We start from the raw sequence: 16239 nt of genomic DNA, 5'->3' as shown, positions 1-16239 counted from the left end.
TTTTAAACTGTTGTTCTTAAGGATTAACCCAAAAACAGAAAACCCGTTTTTTAAGTTTTTAAAATCCAAATTTGGATATTTTGTTTGAGATCGATTGATTGATCTTGGCTTTCACAAAAAGCTCATAAATAATCTTATGATCGATTATCAATCATCAAATTTAAATATCAGACAATATACAAGCTTATGAAAACTGAAATATACAAATTTCAATTTTAAATTGAAAGTATGAATTAAAGGATGATTGAAAAACTTACCAAGGGTTGCATAACACTCCTTAGGCCTTAGGGAAGCTTTTGGGATGCCTAATCTAAGTTTTAGAGCTTTATACAAAAAAAATTGAAAAATTGGAAGCTTTGAGCTTAAATGACGGATTTTTGAAATCTTTTAATTGGAAGCTGGAGATGGATTCTCTTGGCTTCGGAATTGTTAAGGGAGTTTATTTACAGCCTCCCGAAGTTGGTTGAGGCAACAAGTAGGCTTGAATCAGTCAAACAACAATTATGGTGTTTTGGTTGTTCTTCATTCCAATTGCGGGAATAGGCATCATTGATACCTATGAATATAAGGGAAATGATCACCGTGGTAGGGTGATCATTTCACCTTTTGAATCAGCCGAAATAGTTGACTGTAGGCGGAGTTCCATCTTTGAGAAATCAAATATGGGAAATGTTCTTATTTTTCGGCGATCACGAGAAAGAAGACAACTCAAGCGTAAAACGACGCCATTTTAGGTGTAAATGCGGATGTGGAGCGTTTCGTCTGTGTTCTGTCTAGGCGTCGTTGCGTTTCGGCGTTCCGTCGTGTTTCAGCTAATAATGCGTTATCTGATTCACTACTTCGCGGGCGCGTGTTCCTTTCGTTGTAGCGAGCGACGTGACATACTTTTGGGCATTGGATGAAAAATCAACGCTCATCTGATGGCTGTAGTTTCGGGTGTACTAATCCTTCTGCATTTCGGCTACACCCGATTGTGAATTTATTTTTTATTTTATAACCTTAAGGATTTGTTTGAAATTGATTTTTCTTTCACCCTTTTAGCTTATATTTTTAAATCTTTAAAATATACAAATAAATATGAAAAATATTTTGCCAATTTATTTTATTTTTTATATACTTTTTGGTCAAATAAATAATTTTGGGAAGAAATGAGTACCACATTTCATCCTAAATTATTTATTTTAATCCTTTGATTTTTTTTAAATTATTTTGAGATAAAATGAATACAACATTTATCCTAAATAATTTTATTTATTTGATTTGGTCATAATCTTTAATTAATTATATTTTAATTATAATTTATTGTTAATTAGGTTTTGGTATTGGGGTTAATTATTTTGATTTTATTTATTTGATAATAAATCAAAATAATTATTTTAAATTTATAAATTTGGTATATAAATTTTTAGTGTTTATGAAAATTAATAATTTTGAGAGAAATATATATAAAAATTAAGTTTTAAATTTTGACTCATTTAATTTTTAGAAAAATAAGAAACGTAACTCATGGAGCTTGTTTGATATTGGATTTCTTTTCTATTGAATTTTACTTAAAACTAATTTTATCTTTTTCACATTATCTATTATAGAGTAATGATAGGCGTAGATACTTTTATATAAAAAAAATTTGTAAGTGGAATGAAATTTTAAAAATTATCTCTCTTTTTTTATTTTATCTTGTTCACTTTATCTATTGTAGAGTAAACGTAAATAACATTTGAGAAATGATTAGGTGAGGGAATTTGGTGAGGGAATTTGGTGAGGGAATGACGTGGCATAATTTTATTTGCTGAAAAAATCAAATAATTTCTTTCTTTTCTCTCTTTCCTCCTACTTTTACCTTTTCCAACCAATGAAGAAGGTGATGCCACGTCATTCCCTCACCAAATTCCCTTATTAAATTCCCTTACTCTATCACTCCTCATAACATTTATAGAAAAAATTTGTAAGTGAAATAAAATTTTTAAAATTATCTCTCTCGTTAGATTTTCATTTCACTAATAGGAAACAAAACAAAAAATCTATATATATATATATATATATATATATATATGTATATATGTATATGTATATATATATATATATATATATATATATATATATATATATATATATATATATATATATATATATATATATATATATATATGTATATATATATATGTATATATATATATATGTATATATGTATATGTATATATGTATATGTATATATGTATATATATATATATATATATATATATATATATATATATATATATATATATATATATATATATATATATATATATTTTGCTCAATTTTCAAACTCTAAACACTAATAAAAACTTATTAAATTATAATTATATTATTATTAATATATTTATTTTTAATATTTTATATTTTACAGTTATTGTAAGTTTATTTTCAATTAATTCTTTTTAATATTATAAAAAAATTAAAATAAATTTTACTTTAAAAATATTATTTTTGCGGATATAGTATAAACCACTTTTATGATATTTCAAACAAAAGAGATAAAAAAAAAAAAAAAAAAAATTAATAATTTACTATTCACCAAGATTAAGTTGTCATCCTACAATAATTCACGAATTTAATGAGATTCTAATATTCACATTCTATAATCATATAACAATTAATATGTATATTAATTTTTGCTTCATTTTCTTTTCCTATGACAAAAAATAAAATAAAAGGGAAAACAATAGAAAAACAACACAAAAAACACTAAAATAGACCAAATAAACTTGTCCAATGTCCTACATTAAAGAAGATTGTGTTGTTTCATCTCATTGAGTTATGATTGTTTTCAAGTCCAGATGAAATATTAAATATAAAACATGCACAAAGATGAACTATCTTGTAAATATAAAATAATATTATAATCATATCATAATTATTTTTCATTAAATAATATCACTATTCATTTTCTCATTAATCCAAAAATAATAGTACTTCATCACAAAGCAAGTTCTAAGAATTTGCCTAAAAGCCAAATTTAATTCTCAATAAGAGAGGATCCTTCTAATTTCCAAAACAAATATATGTGCCCAAAAATTTCAGCATGTGACAAAATCATTTCCAAAATGTAAATTATATCTTACAACTGACTTACAGTTTCAAAAACTCCAAACTTGTATCTTACAAAATAAGAACACTACCTTGAAAATAAACTAAACCAAACTGCATGTTCATAACCAGCAAAATCGTCAAGAGAAATTGAAAACCATACATTATTATTCTAGTCATTGTACCATCCCGATGTATTATTCGGGTTGAAATGAGGAGGCCTATAAGCCCCAGGAGCAAACCCAAAATGCCCCGGAGGTTGGGCAACCGGTCGAATCCCTCCATAAACAACAGGAGAAAACTCTGGCCTCCTCGCATGATTTGTCTCATCCAAATGGGACCCATATCTCTGCAGCAACTCTGCAGTGTTGTTGTTCATATGGTTGTATACCCTACTTCCGATTCCCAATACCATTTGTTGATGACCATGTGAAGATCCAAATCCAGAATGCGGATTTGTAATTGATCCAGAATGAGGATTTGTTCTTGATCCTGTTGCTGTTGCAGCCAAATAACTGCTACTACTAATGTGACTAAACGTATTATTATTCTCTGGTGTCCCGTAAATCTGAGTGTGATATCTTAACGGATGTGGATGTGGCTGTGGCTGTTCCCTCTCGTGGTAGGAATGTGCATAGCCTTGTCTCAAACCTGGCCAAGTCGGGTTTGTTCCTGAATAAGGCTCCTCTCTATACCTCCCTCCTATATCATCAACAATGGTGGCGTTTGAATTGGATCCACCACTACCAAATTGGTCATTCCGAAAATATCGTTCCTTGTTAAGCTCAGAATGGGAAGACAACGCCCTTGATGATAAACCATGCTCTTCTTTGGGAATTTCTCCTCTCAGAGGGACATCTTTAGGTATTTCGTAAAAATTGTATTGTTTTCTTGGATAAGTTGGCGTCTTGTCAACAGATCGTCTTTCTGTTCCAATCCTGTCTGAAGTCGGCTCAGCTGATCGCTTCTCCATCCTATCAGACGACAAAGGATCACCGGATAGTCTTTCCCTATTCGATCCTTCATTACCATTCCTCTTTCTCTTATTCGAGTTCCGGTTAGATTCAGATGCATTCTTTTCATCGGTTTTGGGAGAACATGCATTTTTAGGATTTCGAGACCTTCGGAGCTGATTTTCCGAGGAGGTGTTTTGATTATCAATCATTATAGGAACTTGCACAGCGGGTTCATGTTGGCTTTCTATGATTTGAGTTTTTCGGTTCAAGTGTCCATTCTGTTCAGCGATCTCCTTGTGTCTATCTGCCCAATCTGGGCGACTCCATAGATAAAGTGGCGGTGCATTGACGTTCCAGTCTTCCATTTGATTGTCGTTTACATCAATAGATCCGGGCAAATAAAACGACTGGGTAGATGATGAAGCAAAAACGCATGAGCAACCAAAAATAAAATATGGCACTTTAAAGAATGAATGAATGAAGAAATTTACCATTCCCCTAAGTAACTCAGTATCCTCCCAAATCATCTCATAAGGAGGGTTCTTTTTTTCTAACCTGGACCAATATGACAAAACAAAAGTTTAGTTGGGATTTTGATTCAACAACTAATCATAGATAAGACATAAGGTTCAGGTTACCTTTCTGCCTCTCGCGGAACAATAAGAATAAGAAGCTTAGGTTTAAACTCGAGAGCCTTGTTAATGAACTTGTTTGCAAGAACTGCATTGACTCCAAAAGGTGGATTCAACCCTATGATCTATACATTTGAAAAGAAAAAAAAAAGCTAAAACAGAGTCAAGAAGAAAAAAAGAAAAACACTTTGGATTGAAGTTCTCTTTTGTTTTTTACTTTTTAAGTGAAAAAACGTCTTACCAGCTTTGATCCTTTTGGCAATTCTTTTGGGCGGACTGTCATCCAATCCTGCCTCCGGAAATTAAAATCATTCTGTCCACAAGCATTTGAACAAATGAATGAATCAAATACCCATGGAAAATGTTTGCAAGTGTGTCCAATCAAATTGAAGATACAAAATATACATAAAAAAGGGAGAAAGACCTTCACCTTAGCTTGAAAGACGTCATAATTTTTGTAGAAGCACTTCTTTTTCGTCTCATCCATTTTGTTCTTCATAAACCAACTAAAGTCATTGGCACCACAACAAAAATCGACAATCTGTAGAAGATGCGCAATAAAAAAAACAGAAAACCCAAATTTAGATGTACATAGTTCAGGGTGAAAATGTCCTCACAATCAGGGGAAATAAATATACTTCAACAGTGCCTCCCATTTTAAATTAAATTTAGACATTAGAATGACTACAAGTATTAGGCTTTTTTTCTTCTTTCCATTCTCGAGACTAAGGTTTATTTTCCTTGAGAGGCTAGAAAGAACAGCAACCCACCCCCAAATAAACCACTTTTTACATCAAACAATATATTTGAAAAAAAAAGAAGATTAAACAAGCTCTTAATGTCTGTATAACCTCTCACATGTCATTAGGCATCAAGATAATCAGCCTCCAATTTTACAAGTTCAGAGAAGTTGTAGTAAATTGGTTGAAAAATAAGAAAAGAGAGATCTTTTACCGTATCACCTTCTTGTGCATACCAGTGGACTTTATTAACAATCTGTAGATGGAAAATATAGACTTAGATGTAAGAATTGGGGACAATTTAGTAAAGTATTGAGTTCAGTTACCTACTTAACTAAATTCAAGTTGTCCCATTTTTTTTCTCAAACATGGTTTCATATTAACTTTATAACCAATAGATGAATAGGAAGAACATTCTGAGAAAAATACTCACCTCTTTCAGTTTATCTACCTTCGTAAAATGGCGTCCAAAAGAGGTATATCGCATGCCATGAAGGAATGGAGAAAGGTACACTTTTAGCTTGTTCTGTACCAAACATATATTTGAATCAATGAGATCAGTTCCAATAGAAGAGAAAACCATATAGCAAGCTTATTTAGCACTACAAAATATTGAAATAAAATATCTCACATGTCAATTACAAAATGCAATAACAATTCTTATATTTAAATTAGAACACCAAGGAATATTCGTTCCCACCTACCCGATACCAAATAGGTTCAATGAGAATCATATGGTGCTTCAGCACTTAATGAACTCACGCTAGAGAAATAAAGTTGTTGGAAGCAATAATAAAAAACAAGGTCAATGTTTTGTTGCAACAAATAAATAGAGCAACAAGCTACAATAAATTTACAGCCTAAGCCCATTTGGAAACACTTATAATTTTTGTTTTTGCAACCAAAAAACTTTTTTTATCTTACTAAGTTTAGTTTCCAAACAAAATCATCCTAAACAAATTAGATTTATGTTTAAGAATATAGAACAAGATCTGCAAATTACCCTCCATCTAACAATCTGATTCACAAGCTGAGGCTCACAAACAGCTTTTGCATCTTCAACACTGCAGCCACCTTTTAGCTTCTGTAAAGATTCACGCATTGCCTGCATGTACACAGTCAATCAAGTCCAAGAGTAACTGTAAGAAACTTCTCCATGAAGAAGAAGCATTTACATCCAAAAAAAAAGTAGCAAATGTACATTATGCTATATACCTCAATGGAGCCCTCCACTTTACCCAATGTTATGCCCTTATCAACAGAAGCTTTTGACGAGTATGAATAAATCATAGGCATCTTGTTGCTTTTTGTGATATCTTGCAACGTTATTGAAGAAGAAGCTTCCTCGACTAAGGCTAGTATTCTGCATTTCACCATAGATTTCATTGAAATTTACCAATCTAGAATATACATATAAATCCCTAACTATAACCTTTGTGTTACAAGAGATATAATTCTCTACATCCAAGCCTAGAGTAATTTTATACATCTCTTTTGATCTACTCGTGACACTTTGACAACATTTATCTAAATCCAATACCTTTTTTGAGATTCAGCATCAAGAGATAGCATATCATCGTGCTCATTAGACATGGTTTGTTTATCTTCTTGATCAGGAATTTCCCCCTTCTTGGTTCTAGATACCAATGAATATAGTTGATCCCCCAAGGAAGGGCCATTGTCATCCATAGAAACCTTTTTCTCTTTAAACGAACCAGTGGCCTTGAGTGATGGTTTAGATAAATTGCCAACTTTCTTTTTATTTGAGATATCTAATGAACCAACTCTTCTTTTGACACTGCTTCTTGAAGATCCATTATCCATGATTGAAGGTGATCTTTCAGTTTGTTTCCGAACTTTCCCTGTACTAGATTTTTGTTTTTTAGAAACTTCTATCACCACACTATTATCCTTTGGCACAGTTCTCACTTTCTTTGGGAGTTGCTCTGATGCCTGTTTTTTCTTATTTGGCCAACCACCTGGAAATTTTAAGTGATTTCTGATTGGAGTTCTAAGTACTTCATCAATTTCATGCTCCCTAGCAAAGAACATTTAAAAAGAAAGACATGATAACATTTCAGCAACTAACTTACAACTTGTAGCAGAAAATATAAGTTATGTAATACCACTTACAAGCAATATATCAAAACTCGGTTAGGAATAAGATCATCCCATGCCCTCTGCACCAAGCCTGTATCATTGTCATCTTCAAAAGCGATATCCCTAGTGAATCATAGAGATGGAAATTGTTAACTGTGATAACTAATTCAATTGCAACATATGGAAAGAACATTGGCCGGTTTAGGTCATATTGAACATAATTTAAAAAATCTACATTTGTTATGTTTACCAAAAATCATGAACTAAAATATAATCTGATAATGTTAGAGAAGAAATCTCTAAACTGAGCAAAAAAGTACACTATAATTTGAATCATGCCAAATGAAGTATCGAAGAATGATCTGATTATGATCCAAAAAATCTTATAACAAAAGAAGAAAAAACAATTACAATTTTAACTTTGGTAATTTTCCAATGATATCGAATAGGCTCGTGATGCAAAAATAAGGGAGGAGAACCTGGGTAGGCATTTTCTGTGATAAGATTTGGGGCAACGTCTACATATAGCAAATTGCAAATCCACATCGGTCTTATTCTCTCCCAATTTGCAGACACAACACTTGTGAATCGGACAGGTGAAAGATTCTCCAGCCGAGATTTTCTTCTCAAGTTTTTCTGCTTCAGATGCGTTACCATGATGAAGAAGCCCTGCCACACAATGTGGATGGTAGAAGTGACCACAAGTTGCTGAAACACATGGAAATACCTGAAAAGCAAAGAGAAGAAGTCCAATACATTGATCAAATAATCAAGAAAACAGATTAGAAAGATGCATTTAGTAAAAACAACTAACAAAGACAATTCAATAAAGCAATGGCCACCTAGTTATTACAGTATAATAAATAACAAAAAGGTACACATAAAACTAAATACTCTGCACAAATTTATCACCTCTGCATGAGCTTCTTTATCAGAAGAGCCTAACTTGCCACACACAAAGCACTGATGTTGCTTGTTTTCACAGTTTGCACAGAAAAAATTCTGTATTGCCTATAGAAAAAAAAAGAGATGTACAACGATGAAATTCTATTGAAAAAGCAAACAGCAATAACAGTTATATAAAGTTTATATGTACTTACTTTTACTTGTCTCGTTGAATATCTAAGAGTCTCACATTCAGACTCCAAACCAGCAGTTTCAATAGCATGGAATGACCTCAAGCACCTTCCTTCACAACTATATATAATAATATATCAATTTTTAGTCTTCTTTCGATTAAAGAAATTGACTTTCTAAATCTTGACAGGCAAGTGCAACACAACAACCAAAACAAAGTAAATATATTCTCCTATTTCCCAGTAATAAAAGTAATCTTAGAGACAAATATCAATTATCTCTAACAATTATAATCAGTGTTTATGCAAATTTACACACTCTATAAAGCAATTATCTATTACATAATAGTTCAAGCGAATAGAAATACATACACTATAATTTCACCCCCATTGTCACAAATGGAACAGACGGAATCAAATAAGTCCTCATCTTCATCAGACCCTTCTTCATCCTCTTCATCCATATGATCGCTGACAATAAATTCAGGCCTTGCTATGGTGGCAACATCCTGATCAACCAAAATCTATTATCATTAACAAAAAGCTAAAAGGAGTAGAACCTGAGAAACAAATGCTAGTGCATAACTCTTTTTCGGGAGGGGTGTTTATATGTCCATTTGTGAATTGATGTTTCTGTGTGTAGAAAAGAGAGAAATAGGTAGGGAGGGAGGGAGCAAGAACAACCTGCTCTGACAATTTCTTCTTTTGAGGCTTCTCCTCCAGAAACGTAACTATAAACTGTTCGACAAATTAATGTACAAGATAGTTAATAGAAATAATTGTTAGATCTGTAAAACCGATGCATGATCATGGAACAAAACAGGGTGTTCAGGCCTAAAATACTAAATTAATTTTAACAAATGGCTGTTTTGTTATTAACATTTTTTAGGTTGATCATGATATGAAGAATCTACATTGTTATGTTTGTGAAGAATCACAATGATTTAAAAAATATATAAATTCGGATCATGCTCATGAAAAAAAAATCTCTATACAAAATGACTGTAAATCATGGTCTAAAACATAATTTGTATACCAAATAAAGCAACAAAGTCACAGTATTATCTAAATATATACAAAATAAAACAAAAGGTTACTCTATAAATCATGGTCTAAAACATAATTTGTATACCAAATAAAGCAACAAAGTCACACTATAATCTGAATAATAATCCAGAAATCACAACCCAGAAAAAATCTTGTACCAAACGAAAACAAAAATATCACTTTCAGTTTTAACTTTTGCGATTTTTAGTTGAGTTACCAAATAAGCTCAATAGTTGTGCTATATGCAACAAATACCAATTTCAATTTTGATCAAATACTATGCAAGTTCTCTAAGGTGGTCAAAATTATACAAGACATTGAGTACAAACCTCAGCCTTAGCTAAAGTTCTGTCTCTTCTAACAGCTTCGCGTATTAGAGCTATGTGATCGACCAAATCTTTCTCTGATGGCAATGGATCATAGGAGCTACATGTTCACCACAGAACAATGGGTTTAGTCACTGATTATACGTAGAAATGAGGATATATAAAAATATCAAACAGATTCATATAACAAACAAACCTCAAAGCCCTAGATAACTGATCCCAAAGGGATTTTCTTGATATTTCAGGATCTTCCTTCACCAAGTATAAGCAGTGAAGAGTGATGAAGATTGTCCTGATTATCTCCTCATAACTCTTTCTAGGCTTTTCAAGCGTGATCCAACCAATTCCCTTGGCGAGAACTGATATCTCTGGTTTTTCATCAGATATGTTGAATTTCCACTCTAGGACTTGTCTATATATTGGTTGAAGCCCATTGTCACCAGATCCTTTCAAGAATATCTGTTTTTGCTTCCCATCAAGCTCCTCCTTATCATCCCATCTGATTGGTAATTCAGAAAAGGAAATGGGTTCATCCTCCCCATCAACAAAATGATAATTGGAAACCTCCTGCAGTATAATCTCGCTTTCATCATCTGAAGATTCCAGCATCCTCCTTCCAGTCAAAACCTATAATAGCTCCATAGAAAGGTCACAAATTAAAACACCCCCAATATACTATACGTGTATCGGAATTCGAAGCACGTGAAATCTGTATGAAATTAAATTAACAATTCATAATCAGTGACAAATGAGGCAGGGGAGGAAAACTTAGTTAGATTTCTATTTTCGTGAAAAGATAACCTAAATAATAAACCTTTTCCGCTCGCGAGAATGGTCCACAGACGCAAATTACCCCCAAAAGAAGAAAGAAAGAAGGGAAATATGTAAAATTACAAATTAGCGACTGGATATTGTGAAACCCATAACGTAATAAAACCCAAATCAAATTTGTCAATTGTAATGTAAGAACATATGCATGCGTACCTCTAAACCCTAAGAAGAATGGTTGAATATAGTTTAATACAATGGGATTCTTTTGAGTCTCTGACGCTATGGGATTCTTCAAACGCGATAGCGAGTTCAGTTGATTTCGCTTTGGACTTCCCCCACGACGAACTTGACTATATTTCTGTAATCAGATAACTTTCTTAAACAATCAGATAGATCTATACACTAGTTTTTGATCTGGAATTGGAGAGATTAATGGCGAAAAGAAGGAAGAAGATTTCATAGCTTGAATCAAAGAAGAGAAGGCGGCGAGATCCTCATTACCTATGATAAAATCTTAATAGAATTTTATACGTCACCAGTTTTTACTTAATATATTATTTACTTTTGGATGACAGTTAGTTTTTAGAGTTTGAGTTTTTTTAATCAAATATAGGGTAAGAGTCTAAATACTTTTGTTCTTATTGGTTGGTTTGGTGTGGATTTTTTAAAATCTTCCTATAGTTCATTGAATGAGAGTGGATTAGATTTGGTTATAAGACCAGTTGATTAAAAAATCATTTAAAAAATAGTATTGAAATACACACGGTTGATTGGTTAAACTGTCGTTCTATCTTTAAATTCGCGAATTTACGAATCTCGATATAGAAAATAGTGAACCTGGCACAAATCAATTCGATTTGATTTTTCCAGTTACGTTTACATTCCTAATATATGGGTTAGATATGTTTTTACAAAATTTTGGAAATTAGTGTTGGTAGTATATAGGTCTTCATATTATGTTTGCGGGTGACGAGGTTAGATCTCCTTTCGAAAGATAAGGTGCGAGAAGACTCACGAGCGTCAAGCATGAGTTTTCTGAGACTATTGAGAATCTCGAGCTAGTTGAGGGGTGACCATTATAGTGAACTCATTAAATCTCGTTTAGACAAGTTTCTATTAAGTGATTCAATCTTTTGTGGGGAGGCTAATGTCTTCTGTTTTGATCATCGATCTATCTTGATTGAGCGTAGGGTGATTTTAAGGGCTTGTCATACATTTAGGTTTGACAATAAATTGTTGACTATAGTTGATTTTTTTTCGATGGTGCAATTTGGTGTGAGAACCAAGTGATATATAGGTCACATTCTTCTAAGATTTTTTTTTGTTAAATTTAGAAATTTTTGAATGTATAAATGCTGATTTGTGGGGAACGTGTTTTTTTTGGTTTTAAGGTCGATGCTTTATGTTATGAGATCAATATCATAGATGGAGTAGAAAAGGTGTGTGAGTTGTTGAATTTTGAGTTTAGCTCTCGAATTTTTTAGATTGGTGAGTTGCTCTCTCTATGTAATGAAAGGGAAATTGGGACTCGTCAGCGTAGTAGAATCACCTAGTTAAAATACAGGAATAAAAACACATATTTTTTCATAGTGTTTCGAACTCTCAAACTATGAATAATGTGATTAATTCTATTTCGGTTCTCGGCATTGTTCATGAGAGCGAGGCATCTATTTCCGCTAGAATTATTTAGTTTTATTAAAAAACTGTTTTTTAAACCATTTATCTATAGGTCAAAGTTAGATGACATAACTTTGTGTCTATCAATTACGAGTAAAAGAGTCTTCTTGAGGCACATTTTACGATGGAGAAGGTGGAGGTGGAAGATGCTATAAATGAATGTTGCAGTGACAATGCTCCGGGTAGAGATAACTTCACCTTTTTTCTTACAAAAATGTGTGGATGATGATGTTATGGTGCCTATTAAACACTTTTATGGTTTCTCATATTTTGACAAAAGCTAGAAATCTAGCTTAATTGTTTTCATCTACAAAGTTTATGGATTATAGACTTACAAAATTTTTGGTCTATTAGTTTAGTCACGTCTTTTATAAGATTATTTCGAATTGTTTGACAAACAGATTATGTAGTGTTGCAATTAGTTATATATGTAATTCAAATGACGTTTATTAAGGGCAACAAATTTTTGAATCAGCGTTGGTTGTCAATGAGTGCATTAATTTAACTAACTTCAATGGTGGTCAATGTGTTTCCGTCAAATTTGATATTAAAAAAATGTATGATGATGTTAACTAAGATTTTTTCTTTGAAGTCATAGTCAGAATGGGAATGAGTGATAAGTGAATCCAACAGATAAAATTTTGCATTGCCACGACTAAATTTTATATTATCGTGAATGATAATTCTGAGGATTTTTTCGAGAGTTCGAGCGGGATTAAGTATGGAGATTCATTGTCACCTTTTTGTTTGTCATTGTCATGAAAACTCTTTCTAGGATGATGTTTTTCGCTGAAAATAATGAACTTGTCCATGGGGTTGAATGCAGATCGAGTGAGTTTCCTTTTCTATTTCTCACTTGCTTTTTGTTAATAATACGTTTAGTATGATTCAGAATAGCTGTAGAAATTTTAAATATCTTCGAGATATTTTGTGGTTATTTGGCATTTGCTTGGGGTTTTGTTTTAATCTTAGCAAATCTGAAATCTTCTTCTCTAATTCTGCGTTGGCTATGAGAAGATTTTGTTTGACAAGTATTTTGGGTTTTGGCATTTAATGATTTCTGGCCACGTATCTTAGTTTCCACTATGTGCGAAATCTCGTTCTAAAATTTTTTAGATCCGATTATCTTTCAGATAGAAAAAATATTTCTATTTGGAAGAACGAGTTGATTCTAATGGAGGCATCTATGCCTATTCACATGATGTCACTTTTTATTATTCCTAAAAATGTGGTAGTAAAAATTGAGAGATTATTGTGTAATTTTTTGTGAGAGTCCTTTAAGTCTTCGTTCTCACATCTAGTTAACTAGATAAAGTAAAAATGCCCAAGGATGAAAATGGGTTGAGTTTCTGTGTCCTATTTGCTTTTAATAAGGTCATTTTGTTAAAGTGGTGTGGTCGTTTTACTTCGGAACATGGGAGACTTTAGGTTAGTATAATTAGAAACAAGTATGTGATGGATTGGTCTGGTTGGTTTGCTAAAATACTTAGCTGCCATGTGGGATGTAACATATAGAGTGACATATCAATCATATGGAAAAAGTTACCGTGGGCGATGGTTCATCAATTCTCTTTGGAATGATAAATGGTGTGGGGTAAGTGTTTTGCGGTTGCATTCTCTTTGTTTGCCTCTATTGTTATTTGTAGAGATATCACAGTCATCGCTCTCAAGTGTTTGATCATCGTGTCAAGTATAAAAGAAGGTTATCGTTTGAAAAAATGTTTTCTCACAATAGGTTGTTATCCTTGATGGCCAACAAAGAGGTGTCTCCGTTGAACCAAGATACAATGCGATTGAATGATATGAATAAGTTTAATGTGGGATACTTTATTCTCTTTTTGATAGAGTTGTTTCAACTATGTTTTGTTGGGAGAATTACGAGAGTCAATGGTTCTCACTAAGATTTCTTTTTTTTGGATGAAGTGCAATTTACGATAAGATTATAACTGATGATAAATGCATTCACAAATGATTTATCTTGGTTAGTTGATGATGTCCTTTGTGTCTCAAAAAATGGAGACAACCCCTCATCTTATGTTATATTGTAAGGGTATTGTTTATATCTTGAGTCTTCTTTAGAGTTTAGAATATTATGGTATTCATTGGTTATGTCATGAACCATTGGTGTGGGTTAGGAAAATAGATTGAGACAACTACATTTGCAGGTCTAAAACAATGGAACTATATTCTTAATATTTTCTCGTGGATAATTTGGTAAAAAGAAATTGTAAATCTTTCAACATTCTCAAACGTTTATTGCGGATCCTTTATAATGTTATTATCTTGATATTATATTAGGTTCGATCTGCAATACCGAGAGATTCGGTCGGAGATCTCATTATAGGCAATCTTCGTACTCATTTATTTTTATTTATTTAATTTCTCTCCACAAATATTATATTTTTTTAAGACATGTAAAAAAAATAATTTTTAACTCAAACCTATTATAATAAATATTAAGTTAATATTTATTACTCTAACTGAAGTAGAAGAGAAAATGGTGAATTAATATTAATATACTAAAATTGAAAAGTTAATAATAAATAAATGAATAATAAAATGAATGGCATTTAATCTATAATTATTGTAAATAAAAAATTCATTATTAAATATTTGAAATTGAATATTAAATTTTAAGTATCAAATTAATTTAATTTTTAAAAATAAAGATTAAATTAAACAGAAAAAATAGAAAATCAAAAACGTTTTCACTTAAGATTCCTTTTATCCTTCTCCCCAACAGGCCCAAACTGAACAGGCCCTAAACTGCTACAATATTATTTATCTCTTGATGGGCCTAACTTGTTACCACTTACCACACATCCAATTAACCCAAATCTTTTGGTTTGACCTACTTAGGCACATTTTTTTACTTAATTAATAATCTATAATAAATGTGTAAAAGAATCAGTTAAGGATATTGATTGATTGAAAACAAAAAAGAATTGGGTTAATTTCAACCCATATAATTATGTATTGGATTGAACAAATGATTTGGATTAATCCATTTGCACAACTTCATGTGAGGTACTACTATAGGCAACAATAATCCAAAATAATATTTACTCAATTGAAAAAAAAAATATAGGTGTATCTTATAGAATTATATAGTATTTTATTTTTTCAATATAAAAACATTAATTCTCTTTTAATTCAAATAATAAGTTAATATGAAAATTTAATATATAAATAATACAAAATAATAAATAAGATAATTAAAATGTTAAATAATATAACTTTTATTTGAAAACTTAAAATCTCAGGAAAAAAAAGCAATAATCATACAACATTTTAAGATAATTTCGTAAATATTTTGAGTTAATATAACAATAAATAAATAATATAGCAAGTTGAACCAACTGACTAAACAAATTTTTACAAAATATTATGAACGATAGTCAAATGTTCATGTGACAGTTGTAAGCAACTCCCAATTTTTGTTTATAAAATGATAAAGGTCCATCTACCAAAATATTGAAAAATATGTATAAATCATGAAAAGATACTTCTAAAAAAAATTGATTGAAAAATCAACCTCTTATTTTGGAATTGTGAGACCAGTAGCCGAGTCTTGAACTTGGGTCGTTTAGGTGATATGCGGAATTTATTACCACTATATTACTACTACTTATACTACATGAACTTATCAAATTAACTATATTATAGGAATCAGCCGGGCCCAAATCCATGCTTGCCCCGGTTTGGTTCTGCCACTAGGCGCAGGCAACGACAGGTTTTTATCCACGTCCCTTTTTTTTACTATAATATGAAATCTACACTTTGACACCTGAGATTCTGTAACGAGTAGATAGTGCAATTTGAGTGACATTTTATTCGACAAATGA

General features: G+C 31.6%; 1 protein-coding gene across 1 annotated transcript; it reads right to left on the bottom strand.

Annotated features, from left to right (window-relative positions):
• Positions 1–3072: 3072 nt before the first annotated feature.
• LOC124944665 (protein ENHANCED DOWNY MILDEW 2-like) lies at positions 3073–11209 on the bottom strand. The gene is made up of 19 exons (XM_047484979.1): positions 10931–11209; positions 10143–10573; positions 9950–10046; positions 9258–9311; positions 8946–9082; positions 8598–8694; positions 8410–8508; positions 7977–8224; positions 7531–7620; positions 6938–7435; positions 6613–6760; positions 6401–6502; positions 5831–5923; positions 5612–5653; positions 5088–5198; positions 4899–4970; positions 4664–4782; positions 4517–4580; positions 3073–4432 (listed from the first exon to the last, which is right to left on the bottom strand). Exons 2-19 carry the CDS (start codon positions 10553–10555, stop codon positions 3242–3244), a joined length of 3675 nt encoding a protein of 1224 aa, XP_047340935.1. The 5' UTR covers positions 10556–10573; positions 10931–11209; the 3' UTR covers positions 3073–3241.
• Between the last annotated feature and the right edge of the window lie 5030 nt (positions 11210–16239).

The sequence above is a fragment of the Impatiens glandulifera genome, chromosome 7 (assembly GCF_907164915.1).
Source record: "Impatiens glandulifera chromosome 7, dImpGla2.1, whole genome shotgun sequence".
Classification (NCBI taxonomy): domain Eukaryota; kingdom Viridiplantae; phylum Streptophyta; class Magnoliopsida; order Ericales; family Balsaminaceae; genus Impatiens; species Impatiens glandulifera.
Note: the sequence above shows the minus strand (reverse complement) of the source record. Positions and strands in the feature narration are given on the sequence as shown.